At 42.3% G+C, this 20,785-nt stretch overlaps 1 protein-coding gene across 1 annotated transcript; it reads left to right on the forward strand.

Moving 5' to 3' along the window:
- The first annotated feature begins 1,416 nt into the window (after positions 1-1,416).
- Positions 1,417-18,282, forward strand: adamts12 (ADAM metallopeptidase with thrombospondin type 1 motif, 12). Its single transcript, XM_026343096.1, has 24 exons — positions 1,417-1,765; positions 1,869-2,227; positions 7,244-7,421; positions 7,531-7,739; positions 7,846-7,929; positions 8,822-8,946; positions 9,294-9,443; positions 9,560-9,703; positions 10,103-10,247; positions 10,327-10,419; positions 10,592-10,737; positions 10,824-10,993; positions 11,417-11,550; positions 11,724-11,844; positions 12,747-12,991; positions 13,322-13,463; positions 13,566-13,692; positions 14,008-14,218; positions 14,343-15,497; positions 15,802-15,954; positions 16,149-16,325; positions 16,586-16,732; positions 16,828-16,981; positions 17,203-18,282. The coding sequence occupies exons 1-24, from the start codon at positions 1,648-1,650 to the stop codon at positions 17,316-17,318; spliced, it is 4,803 nt and encodes a 1,600-aa protein (XP_026198881.1). The 5' UTR covers positions 1,417-1,647; the 3' UTR covers positions 17,319-18,282.
- The last annotated feature ends 2,503 nt before the right edge of the window (positions 18,283-20,785 follow it).

Below are 20,785 nucleotides of genomic sequence, written 5' to 3' on the forward strand. Positions count from 1 at the left end.
CTTTCTTCATCCGTTGCCCATTGCTAATAAAATCATACAACTTTCCCAAGACGTTCCAGATGTGTAGTAAAACGTCGGCTAACAACACATTATTTGTCCTTTAATGTTCAGCTGTGCTGGCTCTACTAAGGCAGCACGCGTTGGCTCTAAAATAGCAGTTTTGTTTCACTTGAAACCTCAACACAAAGAGCTTCCTGCTCATGTTGCACGCTTGTTTCATTAGGTCCTATTGGGGGAACACCCCAGTGTGATCCGTTAGATCTGTTGTTGTTGCTCTCTTGCTGGGGTGGGGGAGGTTATGGTCGACTGAGATTCAGTCAAAGCTCCACTGTGATCATCTGTGTTTACCTGAGTGCTATCAGTGTTTTGCTATTGCTATTTTTAGCAGGGTCCATCCAAAAATAACCTTCTCTGCACTCGCACTCCACAATAGACTGAGAAAATCTAACAAATGTTTCCTTGTTTGAAAGCCACTGACCCCATTACTCAGCAGCGTTACTGTATGTGCACCCTGAGCTGCTGGACGTCAGAGCGCTTTGTTTCAACAATAACTAAATCAAATCTTCCTCCACTCGCATGCAGACCTTTGCCAAGCTTTGAAGAATACAACATATAGATAGAGAGACACTCAGGTGCCATCAGGCTCCACAGTTTAATGAGTTCACTCCCTCGTCTGCCTCTATGTCTCCCACAGACAGAGACAATGCAGGAAGGAATGTGTCATGTGTCAGTAGCCATTTGCACATAAATCTGCTCAGGGGATAAACATTAGACAACTGGACCACAGCACTATTTACCAAGAGGGGTTACGGCCTTCAGAGGATGTGCCTCAGACAAGCTTTTCACCCAAAGCTTCAGTGTGCCATGGTTCACAGGGGCCTTAAATGTTCTCTGGAAATAATAAATATATATTCCATGAACAAATGTTCCACACTGCTCCACGCACAGAAACTATTGGTGTTATTTTTCCTGTCAACCATTCATGTCGAGCAGAGACAAGAGGTAAAGCAATATTATTGTACAAGTGGGTTATATTCTTATACAAACAAATTTCGGTTCTGTTTTATAACTAGACCCAGTGTGGAGGTTGTTTCAAAGCTGCTGCAGCAGTATGGTATTACCTGCACTAAACTAAATAAATAAAATACTGTAAACTTTATCTGTAATCTGTTGTTTGGTTAAAACATTTGAAATATTTCATGCCAACAACCATACAGTTTAATCTTCGCGTAATTTGCGCAAGCGTTCCTTGGGGAGGCAGTAAATGGTCTCGTATTAATGATGTGGCGCTGGTGCAGGATTTAATGACAAGTCTCAACACAGGACTGGTTTAGTCAAAAATCAATGAAGCGTCCTCCTCTGTGGAAGACCTGCTCCCCCTCGCTCCTGCAAGGAAAGTAGACACTGGCCCTAAAAAACCACTCCTCCCCTCCGTCCTCCGCAGAGCCGGAGCTTTTTCCCCTCTTCAAACCATGCTCTGGCTGCTTGTACTCCACGGTGCATGTTTTCCCTTGGTGAGGGGAGCTTTCTGAGTTTGTTCGTGTCATGACACAGTTGAGTACAGAGTCGAAGTGGTCGCCTCTAACGCCACTGGAACCCCGGTGCCCAGGACTCGTTTCCAGCGCTGTGAGTTTGGTTACATGAAACATGCGATGTTCGCAGGAATGCCCGGTTCTTCTTCTGCTACACTTTGTTTTCAGTTTGGCAGCCTGCCACGAAGAGCTCTCCGACTCCGGCAGACTCTTCTCCCTCTTTGCAGAGCAAGGTCAGTGTGGTGCAGTTGCATGTATGAATGCATGACTGGAAAACTTTCTAGTATCGACGCATCCCAGATTGACACTGATCTGTTGTATTCAACTCTTCTGCAGGTCAGTTGTCCCAGTCAGATTTGGCCATTGTCCACCCAGTGAAAACCAACGCTGATGGAGAGTTCCTCTCCCACTCCCTGTCTCACCACTTCAAGAAAGGGAGAGTCAGACGTGACCTGCCACCACCTGATTTTGAGGGACAGGTTTACTACAAGTTCGACTACAAGGGTCGAGCTTTAATGTTCAACCTGACTGCAAACAATCACCTGCTTTCAAATGACTACATCCTGGAGAGGAGGAATGGCCGTGTTAACAGGACAGAGCATCGGTTTACTGAGGGGATCTCCTGCCACCTCCTTGGGACTGTGCAAGCATCCCATGTGCAAGGAGCCGCTGCCATCAGCACCTGTAAAGGACTGGTAAGAAATCACATGATCACGCTAAACCCCAGGTTCATTCATCTTTTGAGTCCTGTAAGTCATCCACATTATTTCTGTTATGCAGAATCCTGCACTAATATTTTTTTTAGATGAGAAAGAGGCATGGCTCTGGCTCACTCATAAACTGTTAAGCAAACCCTTACATCTGACAGTACCCTGTCTGTTGCTCTTCAAAGACTTCCTGACACTATTTGCAGAACGGCCTATGCTGCAAACCTGCTGACGACTGCTGCTTTTCAGCCAACCATGAGACCCTTCCTGTCTTTTTACTTTTTGTCTTTCACATGTTTTTGTCTTACTTTCACCCTCACTCATTCATTCATTCATTTATGCCTCTATGTGTTCTGCTAAAAGTCTTTGAACCCCCCCCCTCACACACACACACACACTCCTGAATGTGCAGCATTTCTTTGTTCTACGCTAAAAAAGATCTCCCATAATAGACTTTGGCACATTCATATAGACTGGAAAAAATAAGCTCTGACAGATGGACAGACATAAAATAGGAACATACTTTCTGTTGAGAGACTTTAAGCTGCCTTTAAAACTTTACCTGTAATGTCCCTAATCAGATTAATAGTTCAACTACAAAAGAAAAGAAGGCAGCCTGACTGCAGGATGACAAGGGAGCAGCCCAACATGAAAAGATCATATCAAAACTTCTGTTGAAATGTCTCAAACACTCTTTGCAGAGTTTTAAAGACTTCATCATCATCATCATCGTGTCTAATTCATTGAATTTACACCAACATTTGAAACAGTAAAATGCAAAGGGGATTTGAAAAAGCAGGAACTTCCTGACACTGAAATGACGGGATGTGTCACTTTTAGTCATGAACAATGTTTGGGTGTTCGTGTTTGACTGTGTCACAGCAGGAATGCCCTCCTGGAGGGTCTTGCCTCCTGACTCTGTTATGTTAGTGTGGGTTGCACTGCCTCTTCCTGCCAAATCTTGTAAATGCAGTTCATTTGTAACATCTGACTAAAGTTATGACAGCCTTTCTTGGTGTGCGATAATTTATAGCTGACCCACTTTACACAGTCTGAAGTAGTCAACAGTGAAAAAAGTGTTTTAAGTCACATCAAATTCCACTGACAGCGACAGACACCGACAACCTGCCACATTTAGATGATGTTTTTTCTGCAACGCTGAGTGACCCGGTTTGTCCCTTCTTTACAATCTAACAGAGAAACCACTATGACCTATTAGAGGGATTTTCTGCTGTGTGGAAGGTTTATAGCAGCTAAAACTGCAAAGAGACCACTGAACAGCAAGACTCAGGCAGACAGATGTGGGAGGGAACCCCTGCCAGCTGCTGCTACAGAGATGTGCTGCTTCAAAATATGAAAACACAATCATTGTTTGTTTATGCAGCACAAACCAGAAATGTTAAGTGAATTATTTATCTGAACAGAAACATTCAAAAACATTAAATGATACACATGCAAAGCACGTGCAGACGCGTTAGAAAGATTGGGATAAAAGCCATTTGGGATTCTTGAATTTCTAATGTGAACTGTTCTCAGTAAATCAAAGATTCATTCCAGTAGTGTTAAAGTAATAGTAGTGCATTTTTTTTATAGTTGCTTTTAAGTGCTGCCTTTGTCAATTAATTTAATTGTTGTGAGATATGTTTTCATAACAAAACCTGTTGGAAAGTGAGCTGCATACCTGCTTCAGCTGCACAATGGCTGCATTTTAATTACATTAAAGCTACAGTTTGTAGCACACTGTTTTTATGAATATTTTTTAGGAAGAAATATGCTCGAAAATATATTTTACCATGGAGACTTGCTATTAAAATAATAGCATAATTCCCAAAGGTTACATATTATATCTTATAAGCTCAGGCTGTGTTTGATGAAAGCCTAGAACTGGAGCTGGGGCAGCAATAAACATGTGTTAATAAATTATTCGGTCTATAAAACAGCATCTGGAAAAATCCCCTCTCAGAGGGCCAAGATAATGTCTTCAGATGTTTTCTGTTGTTCAACCAACTGTCCAAGCCCCAGATATATTAATTTTACTATAATGTAACAAAAGGAAAATGGATAGATTTTGTCATTTGAGAAGCTGAAACATTTGACATGGTTGCCTGATAAATGTCTTATAAAATTAAACTAACTTAACAAACTAAAACAACTTATAACTGTTGATCAAGTACCCTCCAGAGTACCTGGAGGTTGTTAATGTTTTCTGACCTGTTTTTTACTTCTGCACAAAACCAATTCCAGCAAAGCCCAAGCTTTGGTGTTTGGTAATCCCTAAGGCACAACACAAAACATGAACATGCAGGTTCAGTGTATCCCATTATAATGGTATTTTCCTCTCTCTTTAATGCATGCAAATAAAAATGAAATGGTAATGCGTTTAACCTCTGAGAAGGAAATAAGCTCAATCAGAATTATCTTGGTGAGGTGAAGACACTGTAATGATCAAGAAACAGTTTGTTTAGTAGAGAAATTATTGTGATTAATCATCCTGCAGTAATGAGCACCATCCACCCCCACCTCTCCCTGTGTCCCACTAATCACTGCTGAGGCCACAGGCGGTGTAACAGCAGAGATTTTATTCCAGACCCAGTTGGACAACACTACAAAAACCCACAGAAGCAGGAAACAGAAGTAAAGCAGTTCCACATGGCTGATGTATTTAGAACACAGACCTGTGTTATGGTAACCTCCCCTCGCCCTGGCACTTCACACCCAAACACACTTCCTTTAGGTCGCAGGAGGAGGATTAATGAAAACGAGGAGGAGAAGAGCAGGAGGGGGCAAAGGGAGAAAAGGTGCAAAGTGACCTCCAGTCCAAGGCTGTTTTCGCTGGCAGAGCATTCAGGGTTTAGAACAAAACTGTGCCAGAACAATCCCATATTTCTATTCGAATGGAGAACAAAGTCATAGTTGGCATTGTTTCAAGTTGTCTTTGTTTGTTGAGCACATGCATCACACAGGATCTGAACATGGTAATTTAGGGATCACAAGTAACACCATAACCACACTGTACAAGCAAAAGTGTGCAAGCTGTGTTTCTCAGTGGGGCTGTAGTTGGTATGCAGTTCATATAGACCATGTAGAGCAATGGCCTTAGTGTTTGGTTGGGGCTCTAGCATTCCTTCCTGGTTGATCGGTACTCCTCCACCTGCATTACTACTTAACACTCAGGGTACTATAGGAGACACAGGGAGGTTTGGTAAAGCGGATTTCCAAATCATAACTAAAACTTCACTCTCATGTATTTTCATACAGTATCTGTTTTGTCCTGCAGGGAAATGATGCAAATGCAAAAACAATCCATAATCTGATAGCATAATAATGCTGTCCAACAAGAATTTGCAGAAGAGATACAGCAGTTTTTCTGCACAGGGCCTGTGGGAAACTTTCCCAGCTGACTGTAGACATATCAGCCTGCATGCTTTGTTGATGAGTCCACCACAGCTATGGGACATCTGGCTGAAGGCCACGATTTGAGTCAGTGCTGGAGAACCCTTTCTTCCGAATTTCATTTAATCAGAGTTTGGACAAAAATAACCAAACCTCAGACATACACAGAGGACTTTTGTTTAGCATTTGCAATGTTATTGCTGTTATTATTGTAGTTTTACAGGAAGAAACAGACCTGAACAGCTTAGTTATATCCTTTTAGTCGCTTTTCCACTTTGTGGACACTCTACCTTATTTCAAAGATTCTAACAGGTGAAATAATAGTCTTTCCAAAGGGACTGCTGATCCAGATGTGTACTTTCTGAACTCCCTGAATGGAGAAATATGATATCCAGTCATAGTTCAGACTGCTGAACGAATGCGGTGGAAACACGTAAAACACGTTCAGATGACCCAGAAAGCTGAACAGTGAGTGTAACTGCAGTAAGGAGCTGGGTTGACAAACTGTAAGCACTGCTTCGCCTAATTTATCCCATCTGTCTTAGACACTCAGAAGAAATCCAAGAGTAAGATGCAACACCCTTATTCTAAGAATTTTTCATGTTGTTCTTGTCTCTCAGTACATGTGCACTGAGTGATTTAGCGTGTTATCAACAGGATGCATTAGTTCACGTGGATGAACATTTTAACATGCACACTACTTGAAAGAAAAGAAACAGACCTTTACTTTTCTTTACGCGGTTATACTTATGCAGATTTTCCTTTTTTCCATTTTGAAAGAATTATGGATCCCTCTCTCATTTTGTTTTTGCAAGTTGGTTTAGTGGGAGAGGGAGGGGTTCTTTGTGGAGAAGTCTGGGCTTGTTTGGACTCAGCTTGGCACAAAACCCACACAAACACCTTAATGAAGAGCACTTGCAAACACTAAGCTGGAGGTGGGACATCTGTAACGTGTGTGCTTCCCATTGCATGCATGTATATTTTTATGTAGGTGGATTTGTGTAAGAGAGCATGTATCAATGTGTGCGTTCAACCACATATAGATGACTGATCAGCTAAGTGAACAGGCTGCACCAGTAAGAACATGCATGGCATACTTAAGAAGAAGTTGTATTGCTGCTGCAGCAGACAGAGAATGTGCCTCAAGGAGTAGAGCCAATCATATTCAGATCTGTTGAGTCATGATGAATTCTACCCCAGTGGAAATTACTCGGGGGTTGACTTTTTCAGTGAGCTTTATGAGGGAACATCTAGTTTCCAATGTTTTGAGTGTGAGTGTTATGGAAATACCAGAGTTTTTGGTCGTTGGGCTCATATTCGAAACATTATAACACAAAAGCACGCTAGTAACTAGGCAGTGACTTTTCTGTTTCACTCACAGTCCGAGAATGCACGACATTACAAAAAAAGACTTGAGCTGCATTAGGCAAGATTTGGGGATAAGAAAATAATCTTTTTACTTTTAATTGCAATTTGGAGTTGGAGTAGAATGCAATGCTCCTAAAAATGGGGACAATATAGATTTGCCCTAATTTCCAGATCTGGTTATCTGTGTCATTTCTACTCAATGCATATTAATGTATATGTTTTCTATTTTTATTTTACCCTCAGACAGGCTTCTTCTCCCTGCCAGAGGGACATTATTTTATTGAACCTGCCCCAAAATCTCCTGATCATCCTGCAGGGACTCCAGAGCGCCACATGGTCTATCCAAAAGTTACTGCAGAGAGTCACAGAAAAAAACGCAGTCTTGAGTCTAACGAGAGACAGAGTCCCTGTGGAGTACAAGGTATTTACCTGAATTAGTGTGTACATGTGTAGAATACTGCAAGTGTTAGTGTGTTATATAGGCTACAAGCCTGTACTACAAGTGATGTCTTCCATTGTCCATGCTTTAGATGATTCAAGTGACTCTGTCCTGGTGGACAGGGAGAGGGAGGAATGGGAGAGGGAGCAGCAACGGGGAGAGAGTGGGGCTCAGTTCCGCTCACAGCGCTCAGTCAGCAGAGAGCGGTGGGTGGAGACCATGGTGGTGGCTGACTCAAAACTCATCGAATACCACGGCAGTGATAATGTGGAGGCTTACATCTTCACCATTATGAACATGGTGAGTGATTAGAATGACGTTTTGATTTAGATCTCTGTATTAATACATGCTCAGTTTTTACACAGGTGCACTACCTGATGTTAATGGAGGATGTTAATGTTTACAGGTGGCGGGGATCTTTCATGATGCCAGTATTGGGAATGCAATCCACGTCCTTTTGGTGCGCCTAATTTTGCTGCAGGGAGAAGAGGTAATGCCTGATTTTTCTGGTTGTATCAGTTTTGCTTAGTTGGTAAAACCCTTAAATCTAGAATGAGAGAAGCAGATGCACATCAATAAAGCATTCATCATAAGGACTAGCAGGGACATAAAGAAAAGTGAGCACTCTCCCTTAGATGACCCCACTTCAATTAAAGCACCCTAGATCAGGGTTTAAATAACCTGCTCAAAGCTTGTATGCTGTAAGTGTGACAAATTCAAGAACCCAGAGGACTGAGCTGAGTCTTTTTCTTGGCTCGTAACTCAAGGAATACATTTATTTTATTTAGTTATTTTGTCCTGTCCTCGCAGGAAAAGCATATGTGTAACTGACAACTTTAAAAATGACTATGTTCGATGTCCGTGAGCCAGATAAGAGGCTCAGTTTACTGCACAACACAGGCTTGTTTGATGGAAATGGGCCATTGTATTGAGCAATAAAAGTTGTTGTAATTGTAATGAACTAGTAAAAATGTCTACAGTGAAAAAGATTTGGCACCATTTGTATGATTAACATCTGTTCACAAAAGAAAGTCATGTAACTACATCGACCCTGGTTTGAGTCCAGCTGGGGTTTTTTGCTGCATGTCTCTCTTCTCCTGTCTCTCCTATCTGTCTCCATACTAACGCTACCTAATAAAGGCAAAAATGGTAAAGGAACAACTTTAAAAGGAAATGAATGGAGGTGAGCTGGTTGCATTCTTGTCTGGTGGAGTCTTACTAGAACTGTTAACAGCTCTAATTTTCTGCTCTGTAACTTACAGCATATTAAAAGAAAGAACTAAAAGTTTTTTTTTCTCAAAAAGAAAGAAGAGCCTGAGCTATTTTCCAAATATAGAATATAACAACTGTACAGAATGACCTAATTCTGCTCTTTGTTGCAGAAAGGGTTGAAGATTGTTCACAACGCAGACACCACTTTGGCCAGTTTCTGTGCTTGGCAGAAAAACCTTAATCCACAGAGTGACACACATCCAGCTCATCATGATCTCGCTGTGCTGGTCACCAGGCAAGTGGCACACACCCACACACACACACACACACACACACACACACACACACACACACACACACACACACACAGAGCTCTGGTTTGAATCCATTGGTTGGCCGTCTTCTGCCTTTCTGTGTGGAGCTTGCATGTTCTCCCTGTGGAAAGATGGATCTGAAAGTTAAGTCATGGCAACTGGAGTTCCCTCTTGTTAGGTTGAAACGTTTCAGTACTCATCCAAGTAGATTCAACTTTCTAAACTCGACCCCACCTGGATGACTGAGAATCTTCAAAGACATATATGCAGTAATAGTAGCCCCCCTTATGGTGAAGATAATAATTTGCCTGTGTTCTCTCGCCCTCAGGAAAGACATCTGTGCTGGAATGAACCAGCCATGTGAGACTCTGGGTCTGTCTCATCTGTCTGGGATGTGTCAACCACATCGCAGCTGCAACATCAATGAGGATTCAGGACTACCTGTAGCCTTCACCATCGCTCATGAAATGGGCCACAGGTAGAGTTGTAGCAGACTCAGTTATAGCCAAGAGCTAAAGGCCTCCACTATGGCAACCAAAGCATGAATCCAATGATAATATCAGAATTGATCATAGTGGTTGTATTTGAATGCAGTTTTGGAATTCACCATGACGGCCATGGGAATGACTGTGAGCTGGGAGGGAGGCACCCGTTCATCATGTCCAGACAGCTGATTTACGACAGCTCACCTCTCACTTGGTCTCCCTGCTCCAAAGAATACATCACACGCTTCCTTGAGTAAGGCTGAATTCATGTATTATCCTGAAGCCATTAATGATAAAATAATAACATGTCTCTCTTGGTGTAAATGCTATTTTTTCTCATTTGAGTTGTTTGCACATTGTATGAATTGCAAATGTTGCTTATCCTGTGTGTTGTTGCAAATTGGACTGGAAATCCAACAAACACTGGTAAACTGTGACAAACAAGGTTTTTAAAAAAACAGTAAAGGCTGAAAAAAAAAAAACAGAAATACAAAATCCCTAAAACCAAGTGGAGCCTAAAGGCATTTTTTCATTTTTGATTTAATAGGATTAATAGGATTACACAAAAGCATACACCGCCTAAATCCCTTTTCTCTCTTGTATGTCTGTCAAAAGGAGACACATTCAACACATCTATGTTTGTCTGTCTTAGCCGTGGCTGGGGTTTCTGTCTGGATGACCGTCCTTCAAAAAGGGACCTAACCACCCCACTGGCTCGCCTCGGTGTCCGCTACACCACACACCACCAGTGCCAGCTCCAGTATGGCCCAAATGCCACTTTCTGTCCAGAGATTGATGTGAGTATTGCAACAGTCAGCTTGAATCTATTATAAAATAGTTTTTTCTCATAGTTTTTGGATTGTTTCTATCTTTCAGAATATTTGCCAGATTCTTTGGTGTTCAGTGAACGGCTCCTGTCGCTCCAAACTGGACTCACCTATCGATGGCACTCGGTGTGGACCAGAGAAGGTGGATCGTGTCTCTTGCTTTGTCTTGTTAGGGTTTGGGTTTCATTTGCCTGAAAGTAGAGGGTTAAGACAACACATACATGGGTGGTGGTGCAGAGCCTTGAACATTAAATGTGTCATATGACATATATTTGGTGTTATTTAGGTTCCCTTACCAATGTTTTCTTCTACAGTGGTGTATCTCAGGAGAGTGTGTGATTGTGGGTAAACTCCCAGAGACGGTGAATGGAGGATGGGGACACTGGGGCACCTGGTCTCACTGCTCCAGGACCTGTGGAACGGGTGTTCAGTCAGCGGAGAGGGAATGCAACAACCCCAAGTAAGAGCTAAATCTTCCGTCGCCAACGCCATCTGAAAACTTACCTTGCACTTTATTCATTTTCATCTGATCACTGGTTTCCACAGACCGGAGTTTGGTGGCAAGTACTGCACAGGAGAAAGGAAACGTTACCGGACTTGTAACACAAAACCCTGCCAGAAGAATGAACCAACTTTTCGAGAGATGCTGTGCAGTGAGTTTGACACTGTACCCTACCACAATGAGCTCTATCAGTGGATTCCTGTCACTAACACGTGTAAGTGGTCAAATCCTAAAATACAATTAGATAACACATATTGACATGCACATGCTAGATGTTCTCCTTTACACTATATGTTGAGGTGTCCTTGGACAAGACACTGAAACCCCAAAATAGCGCTGTGATCCCCAAGGGGATTAATAAAGTATGTCATTTTTATTTCCTCTTCTATAAGATCATTAGATGCAATTGAATGTGTCACCCAAAAGAGGGCAGCATTTATGCTGGGAAGTGAAGCAACTACCCAGTCTGAACTGGTAGTGGGAGCATTTCAGTACTGCTGTTGACGCAAGTGCTGCTTTCTGTGTTTTTGTGTCAGATCACATGTTTTTATTGAGCCACACTTCAAACTAAGATGATTGTGTAGGTGTTAGTCATATTTCATTACAACTAAACAGCTTTTCCCCCATGTGTCCATAGTAAATCCCTGTGAGCTGCACTGTCGACCAGTCAATGAGTATTTTTCCGAGAAGATGCTTGATGCTGTGACAGATGGAACACCGTGTTTCATGAACAACCAATCTAGAAACATCTGCATCAATGGAGTGTGCAAGGTAGTGTGGCTGGGTAAGAGACTAAAAAAGACTGGGAGTTCATAGTGGAGTAGGGTTACACAGCAGTTAAGTAGAGGGAGAAGAGGTTCTGTGCAAAGCTACATCTTGTGTTACACTTTAATGTGTTTGTAGTTATATTTTTATGTGTTTGTGTGTGTTTGTTTTGTCTGTAGGAGGTAGGCTGTGACTATGGCATTGACTCAAACGCAGTGGAGGATCGTTGCGGTGTCTGTTTGGGCGACGGCACAAGCTGTGAGACCGTCCATAAGTTGTTTGCTGAAGGAGAAGGCTTTGGTGAGTTCAATACCAAGCTTTCGATTGAGCAGCTGGAAAGAAATTAAATGATCTAAACAGAATAAATAATTAAATTAAAAACTTGTAGTAACACAAAACAGACAATGTAATAATGAGGACACGCTTTGATGTGCCCACCACAACAGTGCGAAAAAGTACAGAACTGAAACTTATGTCTACAGGCAGAAAGTCATTTCAGGACAGTTCATTAGCATTACGCCATTGTGTTGTTTCTTTGTTGTCATGGCAGCCTTCACATCCACACTGTGCAGCTGTTTGTCCTGCTATACTTGGCTGGTGCACTCTCTGTGCGTGTGTGTGTCCAGGGACATGTATGCATATGTGTAAAGATCCACATGTCCTGGCTGATTTTACTGCAGAACTTGTGCAGAATCAACATACCGTGAAGACAGATTAATAGAGAAAGAGGCTCTAAAACAATAAAAACATCCCTCCCTCTCTCCTTTCTGCCTTCTCTCCTTTTCTGTGTGTGTTTGCCCTGCACAGCATCCTTTCCAGATAAACAGTCCAGATGTGTAAGACTTCAAAAGGCTTAGACCAAGGGCCAACCTCCCCCTCCTTTGCACAAACACAGAAACACACACACCTTCCCACAAACATCATTAAACTCCAGAGACCTACTCATAGCTGCTTTCGTCCTCCCCCATTCAGTCAACCAACCACACACAGTTAAAAAACAGAGACTCGGCAGTGCCCCCCACGCTGACTACGCACAAGTACACTCACTCACACACATGCAAAGAACCCCCCTGAGACTGGGCCCACCCTCTATTAAAGATCAGAGGGAAGCTGTCTGGTAGTCTGGATGTGAGTGTGGCAGCAGCTATGGTGGGCCACCCATTACCTTGCTGTGACTCTGACTCCCCTCCTGACTCTCCCAGGGTATGTGGACGTGGGTGTGATACCTGAGGGGGCGCGGGACATCCTGGTGAAGGAAGTGGAGGAGGCAGGTAACTTCCTGGCTCTGAAGAGTGAGTCGTCTGAGCAGTACTTCCTCAATGGCAACTTCATTATCCAGTGGAATGGGGAGTACGAGGCTGGTGGAACAACGTTCTACTATGAACGCAGCGGGAACATGGAGAACATCACTGCTCCTGGACCCACCAAACAGCCAGTCATGCTCCAGGTAGGATCGTGCTATAGACGTTGAATATGTTTGAAGTTAGTGGAGAGTCTTTAGTTGTAGTGTGTGTTTCAGTATTGTGAGATGTTTAGCAGTAAGCAGTGACTTGAACCCATCAGGGGTAACTCAGTGACTCAGAGCATACTTTATACGCTTTCTAAATCAGCCTATACATTACTGGTCAAGGAATAAGATAAATAAAATGTCTCTAAGCAATTGTTTTCAATGTAATTTAAGATTTAATGTAACTGAATTGATAATAATACATGAATGTCTAATGCTGACAGTAAGAGAATGTGGATGATGATGATAACATTTCTTGGGTTTGTGTAGTTGCTGGTCCAAGAGAAAAACCCAGGTTTAATGTATCAGTACACCATTAAGAAGACCAAAGAGACGGGAAATGAGATCACCAGACCTGTTTACAGTTGGAGGTATGGGGCGTGGACAGACTGCAGCACCACCTGTGGTGCAGGTGGGTGTTGCATTCGTAAAGAAAAGCTCTTGTTCTATAAAATTGTGGTCACAGTTTGATTATATCCCGACTACCTGCTTTCTGACCCCCTATCTCTTTTAGGTGAGCAGCACCAGCCGGTGCGCTGTTTCGAAGCAGATGTTGGTGTAGTGGACGAGTCTCGGTGTGACCAAGACAGTCGTCCAGAAGATAGACACCGAAAATGCAAGAATATGGATTGTCCTGCGAGGTCCTTACTCTAAGATGCCCTTTAGCTTTTTTTGTTTTACTACCATGTGCTCTAAACATAAGAACTGTACAATAAAAGTAAAAATAGATGTAATTTCATTGCCTAATGTAAGTTTTTCAATTAGTCACAGAAGTGATTTTGAGTTTCCTCTAGTTTATTTTAGAAAATGAAAGATTGAAGGGGTTTTGTTTGCATGAAATATATCAACTCAGGTAACATTTAAGCAATAGTATTCAACTTTTTTAAATGGTAATGTAATTTACTTTCCTTGTTTTTTTTCTTCCTTCTTTATTTCTCTCCATCCCCTTTCTTTAGGTGGTGGGTTGGGGGTTGGCAGCAGTGTACTGCCACTTGTGGATCAGATGGGGTGAGGAAGCGGACTGTGCTCTGCGTTCGTACAGTTTCAGGAGAAGAAAGGGTGCTCCACCCTGTGGAGTGCAAGCATCTTCTTAAGCCCAAGCCCTCAGTGCCGTGCAACAGAGATGTACCCTGTGGACAGGACTGGGCTGTCGGCCACTGGGAAGAGGTAAGCCTCTTTCAATGATTTTTCTTTTCTTTTAGTCTTACAGATCCCAGACATGATCTTCCTTACGTGATGCCTTTCTTTATCTCTAAATGAATATTTCATTTGTGTTCTTTTTTTATTGCAGTGCCCAGTCACATGTGGAGGCGGGGTTCGCTCACGGACAGTCACATGTGCTCTAGCACCCAAAAAGACCTGTGACCTCACTACCAAACCTCGGTCCAGATCACTTTGTGCGCTACAGAGCTGCCCAAACTCAGGTCTACGTAGGCGACCTGGGCCTCCCCCTAAATACCGCCGCATTTACACTCCCAAAAGCAACTCCACCAAACATCTTGGTTCACCTACCTGGGCTCCTATGAACACCGCAACCACAGCTGCACCCACAGTGAAGAAGAAAGCCAGCATTAAAGAGACTGCGACTCCTTTAATCCCTACCACCACATCCCTTTCAATCCCTGGAACGACGGTCCCTGAAATCATAGACATGGATGATTATGAGTTCAGTGTTATAGTGAGAAAAAATGTGAGTGGGAAAACTCTACCTACTAAATCCAATTTGGTTGAAAAAGACATCAAAACAGCTGACGTGAAGAAGAAAAGGGCAGAAGACATGGAGGAAGGAGAGGAGGGAAGTACCCCAAATGTGGTGAGGGACACTCCAGGATATGATTATGTTGTTGAGGACAGGACCACAGAGGAGGAGGGAGGGATTATTGACTTGGATTTTACCTCAGCTACAGCAATACAAAATCCTCTTAAGTCAACCACACCACAAATCATTCCCACTTTACAAACAGATCCACCTACCATGTGCATAACCAGTGCACCCACCCCAACTACCTACTTGACCCCACACACCAGTACTGAAACATGGGCACAGACCACTCGCCACTTGTTCGACCCCCACAGCAGCCCACGTATCAATCCATACAGATCGAGGACACACAGGGTTCCCCTCACCACTCCCATGTACAAGAGTGTCTCAGTCCCATTAAAAACTGGCTCCCACACAACACAGGCTGCAAGAAAAGTATTCACCACTGCAGCATCACCCCAGTCCACAGTAAAGATTGGGAAAATAAGGAAACCTGCCGTGACACCTAGGAAAAACAGTTCTGCTTCTCATGGTAAAAAGCCCTCACCCCGCTCCAAAGGCAGTCAAGCCAAGATCCGAAAGCAGCAAAATATTACGAGAGGATCTGCCAGTGACCAACGCAACCTGATGAGCAGAACACCAGTCAGCAAAGAGAGATTCTGGGTTGTAGGAAACTGGAGTGAGGTGTGTGCAGGCATTTTACGACCAAATTCTGCACATTTAAAACCTGCCCTGTTTTAAACTGTATTGGTGCATGTGATAAAAAAAAAATTGCAAACCACTTGTATTTTGGTCATTTAGGTGACTGTATATTTGTTTTAATGGTCTAGTAAAAATACATTTTCAGTGGATTATTGGTGGTAGGAAATCAAATATGTTAAAAATGTCAAAATAATTAGTAAATCAAGATTAAGACCTACTGCTTTATGTTGTATCAGCCAAATGCACCCATAACCCAAGATGAGTTTTAAACGTCCTCCTTCCTCAGTGCTCAGCGACTTGTGGGATTGGTGCAATATGGCGAACAGTCAAGTGCAGCTCACAGAATGATGAAGACTGTTCCAACATGAAGAGACCTGAGCCTGCACGTACATGTCACCTGCAACCCTGTGCCATTTGGCAAAGTGGCAGCTGGAGCAAGGTGAGTAACGTTAGATTTCCTTCAGTCACTGAATCCAATAATTACACTTATTACTTGTTAATTACGCTTAATTCTTAATTATATTTCCACTTATGTTATGTTACCTGTCCATTTCATGAAGTGGATTTGTTGCTGTCGTTGTTCGCACTTGTCGTTTTTTCTGAGCCATTTATTTCACTCTGATATTCTTCCAGTGTCCAGATGACTGTGCAGCAGTAGGGAGGAGGTACCGTGATGTCCAGTGTATCGATTCTCAGAGTAAACGGCCCCTTAGACCTTTCCACTGCCAAGCAGTTTCCAGCAGGCCCCTCAGCACCTTGACTTGTCCTCAGAAGCCGTGTATGACCTGGAGTACATCACCCTGGGGACTGGTAGGAGCGTCATACACATCAGATCTCTGTATATTGCCTTTAAACATTTATTTATGTGACTTTAAAGAGTAATACATGTTTATATGTATTTACCCACCACTTTATGTGGGAATCATTTTAGTTTCATTTTGTAACCCTTTTAACCAAGGGCCACTGACTGAGGTAGTCACACTATCCTATCATCATCCTCCTAAGACTGAATTTTGTTCACCAAAAAAAAATCTCACCAAATGTAGTTTAAATCCTTGTGCTGTCTTCAGTGCTCTGGCAGTTGTGGCGAAGGTACCAGGGAGCGGCTGGTGTACTGCCCCGAGCCTCATCGCTGTAGCATCTCGCTGCGGCCCAACAGCACAGAGCTGTGCAGTCTAAAGCCCTGCACTCAGTGGCAGACTGAGGACTGGGAGGAGGTCAGTCACACGAAATTACCCCAAAACATTATTGTTATTTACAATAAATACTAAATATAAAATACTAAACTGACACTTGCTGTGTGACTTTGCAGTGCTCTGTGAGTTGCGGTGTGGGTCAGCAGCAGCGTGAAGTCAACTGTGTGAGTGAGCAGAATTTGGCTGTAGTGCCAAACAGCCTCTGTGAGAAGATTTCCAAACCAGAAACACTCAGGAAGTGCAATATGCAGGAATGCAAGACCCACACAGGTTTGTACGCAGTGTTCAATCTAACTCTATGTTTGTTTGGCTTAGTGGAAGATTTGAAAAACAGATTCACTATCAACACAGGCACGCACTGGCTGTGCACTGTGTTTTTTTGGTGATGAATCTCTTGGTTAAAATCGCTTTGAATAGACTTGACCTTACACATGATCACATTGCATTGTTCTATGGCATTAGACCACTGAGTTGTGTTCATTCTTATGCAGGCCCAGTTTGCAAGAAGAACACCATGTCTTCTCGCTTCTGTGACAAGCTGAAGCTGTTGGGTCGCTGTTCCCTCAGGTCGGTCCAAAGACAGTGCTGTGTCGCCTGTGGGTCATAGCCAGGCCTACACACCCACAAATGCTACAGTGGACACGTCACAACTACAGCAGTACATATAGCATCCACATGCAATAGCAGGACAAAGTCATGCCATCCACAGACTGACACGTCTAACGACACACAAACAACATGCACATAGCCATACACATCTTAATGAGTACAAACAACCTTGGTCGACTGAGATTATGTTCCTTGTTCCTACATATTTTGGTATTTGTGATTTTTTTTCCAATGAAAAACTTGTTAGGAGCCATTAAAAAAATTTAAAGTGAGCAAGAGAACAAGCCAAAACACTGAATACATATTAAAACTGTTATAAATGTTTGAGCTCGTTGTGTTGAGGTGAGCAGAAATGCTGTTCAGAATTTAAATATATGCTTTATTAAAAAAAAAACAATCATTTTCTGATGCTTAAGGAGACCATTTGTGCCATCTAATGAATGTGATTTAATTGGTGCTTTTACATTAGGTGCTAGTGTTATATTTTTATTACTAAGTGAACTGGCTGGAATAGAATGTAAATAAATGTTTACGAGCTCTGGATTTAAAATGTTAATAAATCATCTCTGTGTTTTAACTCATACTTTTTTATTTTTTTGGTAGAATTGAGGTTCTGTCCTCAGAGTCGTCACTGTGTGTTTACATCACTCATAGTGCAAGTTCCTGCTTTAGTTGCGTTCATTACAATCAATCAGCTGCAGTTGTGCAGCTGAACCCGTGGTGCTCCTCCTGCAGTGTGAGACTGAGCAGTGAGAAAGAGGTGTTGCAGGTCATCCCTCTCAGGTCCCTCTGAACACGGCTGCTGCATTTGTACATGTACAATGTTGTACAGGCATTACTGCTGTCATGTATGTGGTACTGCATCCTCCCTGGTTCTTCTTTCACGTGTCTCCATCAATAAATGTGACATAAAAGATGCTTGTGGCAAAACTGCTTTGTAACTGAGACATGAAATAAATTTGAGTATTTTTAAATTGTTGGTTTGGTTCGTGTAGCTTCTTAAAAAAACACAAAACAACATTATTCAGTTCAGGTTTAAATCCAGCAGCAGATACTGCAAATAATGTGTATTGTAGTTTTGTTCTCACCCTTCATGGTCTTATCCTTCAAGACCTTTCATGTCAGCAAGGTCATTCTCGCCTGAGAGTGCCAGATTCAGCTGGATGTGTAACACCAGAATCAGCAGCGCCAGGCTCTATATCAGGGATCAGGTTAAGCTGGCCCAGATTTCCCAGGCTCCTCTGTGCCAGATAACTTGACACAGACGGACGCTGGCCTGCTGCACACACCCTGCTGCTGTCATTCAAGACTAGAGACCAAGAGTTAGTCAACAGTAACGGAAGGAGTAACACAATACTGTGTAGCATCATGGCCTAAAAAACCAGCCGTATATGCTTGTGTTTGTGTGTTATGATGACAAAGTAAATACCATCAAGCTGTATAACCTAACCACGTCTCATTCTGCTTTGCATTCTGTGTTGCTCAATTTAAAGTAAAAATATCAGAGGATGTGTCTGATTCAGATTTCTCAGTGATTTCAGCCTTCTTAGCAGAAAAGTAATATAAATAAAATATATATTTTAAGCTTAACTTGAAATTTCCTTACCAGAACGTTGTAAAGTAAACAGAGCAGAGCAGGTTAACAAAAAAGTCAACAAGCAAGTAATCCAAATAAAAAATAAAGCTAATACAAAAATAATAAAATGTTTAGTCACAGCTAAAGCATTAGGAACAGCTTTATTTGTGCTACTTTGGGTTGTTCTCCAAAAAGTGCAAACAGTCCTCTTAACAACTTGTGTAACACACTTCGATTGTGGTTTGGATTAATTTGTCAAACATTTACTTCATTATTTGTAGATTTTCCAGATTCTCTGTGCACAGACCGACAGGAGCAAACTGATGTTTTCTTCCACAGCCATAGCACATTTTAGCTCCTGTGATCCGCAGCAAAAAATTATTAAAAGTGATTTTTTAAGCAGTGGTACTGACTGATTTACAATTTTCCCTGAATGCTTATCAACTCCAACAAATTTGCAATAATACAGCAAAATCTCCATTGGTTTCTGGGTAATGTATATTTTCTCATTTATTGTCCAATTCTCCATCTTTATACTCTTTTATTATGAAATGTTTAGTTGTAAAATTCAATACATTGTTACCTCATATTGCCCTGAGAGGGACAGAGGACACTTGGATCAGCTGATCCAGTTTCTGATCTGTAAGTAAATTCCTTAGCTCTACTGAAACTGACACTTAGCAGAGGATGACGAATGCCTGTTCAGGATGGGAAAGATAACATGACAAACATCTATTGATCACTGTAAAGCAGGAAACAGCAACCTCATCTTGTAGGTTACCAGACACCCACCAACACCGTGGCCAGGAACTCATAAAATATTAACATTTGATGACCAACAGGAGAAAGAGGCCTCCAAGTATGAGCCAAGCATATGTTATGCAAGTTATCTCTTTGGAACATGAGGTAACACGTTTTCCTATGATCTGTGAAAAGCTGAAACGCTTTAAAGTGCCATTATGGGAAAACGTTCTGTAATCTGACTGCTTACCCCTCAAATTCCAGCATAAACACAGAGCGAGGCTCGAGTAAGAAGCCAGTGGAATGTAATCCGTGCACCAACTGGCTGCAGGTTTGGAGGAAGAAGTCCAGTCTGGTGGCTCTCATCTGGACCCCATCAGGTTGCATGTCCCCAGGCAGGCAGACTGGCATCCCTGCACCAGGCCTGTTCCTTTATTAAAGCCTCGGCCTCCTCTGACCCAGCACACACAGAGCGGGCCCCAGGGAACACAGACAGAGACACACACATGGTTCCCATAGGTCAGTTTGGTTGTTTGTGAGTTGTGTGTTTGATTCCCTCATGGACCACATACGGATTTGAGCTTAACTAACTGGGAGTGAGGTACTTTTCTTCATAAAACATCTGCTTAATGATAGTGTACTAAAAAGGAGGGGACAATATACTCACAATGAGTCCAAGCAAAATCAGAGACACATGATCCGAATAAGTTGAATTTCCACAGTTCAACTTGCTAATGTGATACCATATGTTTAGCAGAGACAATACCAGATTGTGCGGTGGTGCTGGATCCACCTGCTGCCACAAAGATCAGGATTAAGCAAGTTCTGGAGCACATGCCAACATTTAACTTCAGGAACAGACGAAGTCCAAGTTAAAATTAAATTCACTAATATAAAAAGGTGAATGTGGGGATAGAAAGTTTCACTAACCATGTCATTGTTTCTCAATATCTGGTGTCAAGCAGATCTATTTCAAGAAAAGAAACTCATAATACTCATCATAAAATGTGATGCATTTTTTGTTGGCAGGCAGTGAAACTTTGAAAAGAACAACCGGCCTGGTTTTCATGAGCAACAATGCCATCATGACTTTGAGGGAAGAGAAAAAAAAAGAACACAAATGTTGTCAAAACAGAAATAAACTGTTA

Source organism: Anabas testudineus, chromosome 9, assembly GCF_900324465.2.
Source record: "Anabas testudineus chromosome 9, fAnaTes1.2, whole genome shotgun sequence".
Lineage (NCBI taxonomy): Eukaryota > Metazoa > Chordata > Actinopteri > Anabantiformes > Anabantidae > Anabas > Anabas testudineus.

Excerpts from the sequence above, each read along its gene's own strand:
- adamts12 (XM_026343096.1), top strand. The coding sequence starts at position 1,648 with ATGCGATGTTCGCAGGAATGCCCGGTTCTTCTTCTGCTACACTTTGTT. Across the intron at positions 7,422-7,530 it reads GAGTCCCTGTGGAGTACAAG|ATGATTCAAGTGACTCTGTC; the intron begins GTATTTACCTGA and ends TCCATGCTTTAG. Across the intron at positions 12,992-13,321 it reads AACAGCCAGTCATGCTCCAG|TTGCTGGTCCAAGAGAAAAA; the intron begins GTAGGATCGTGC and ends GGGTTTGTGTAG.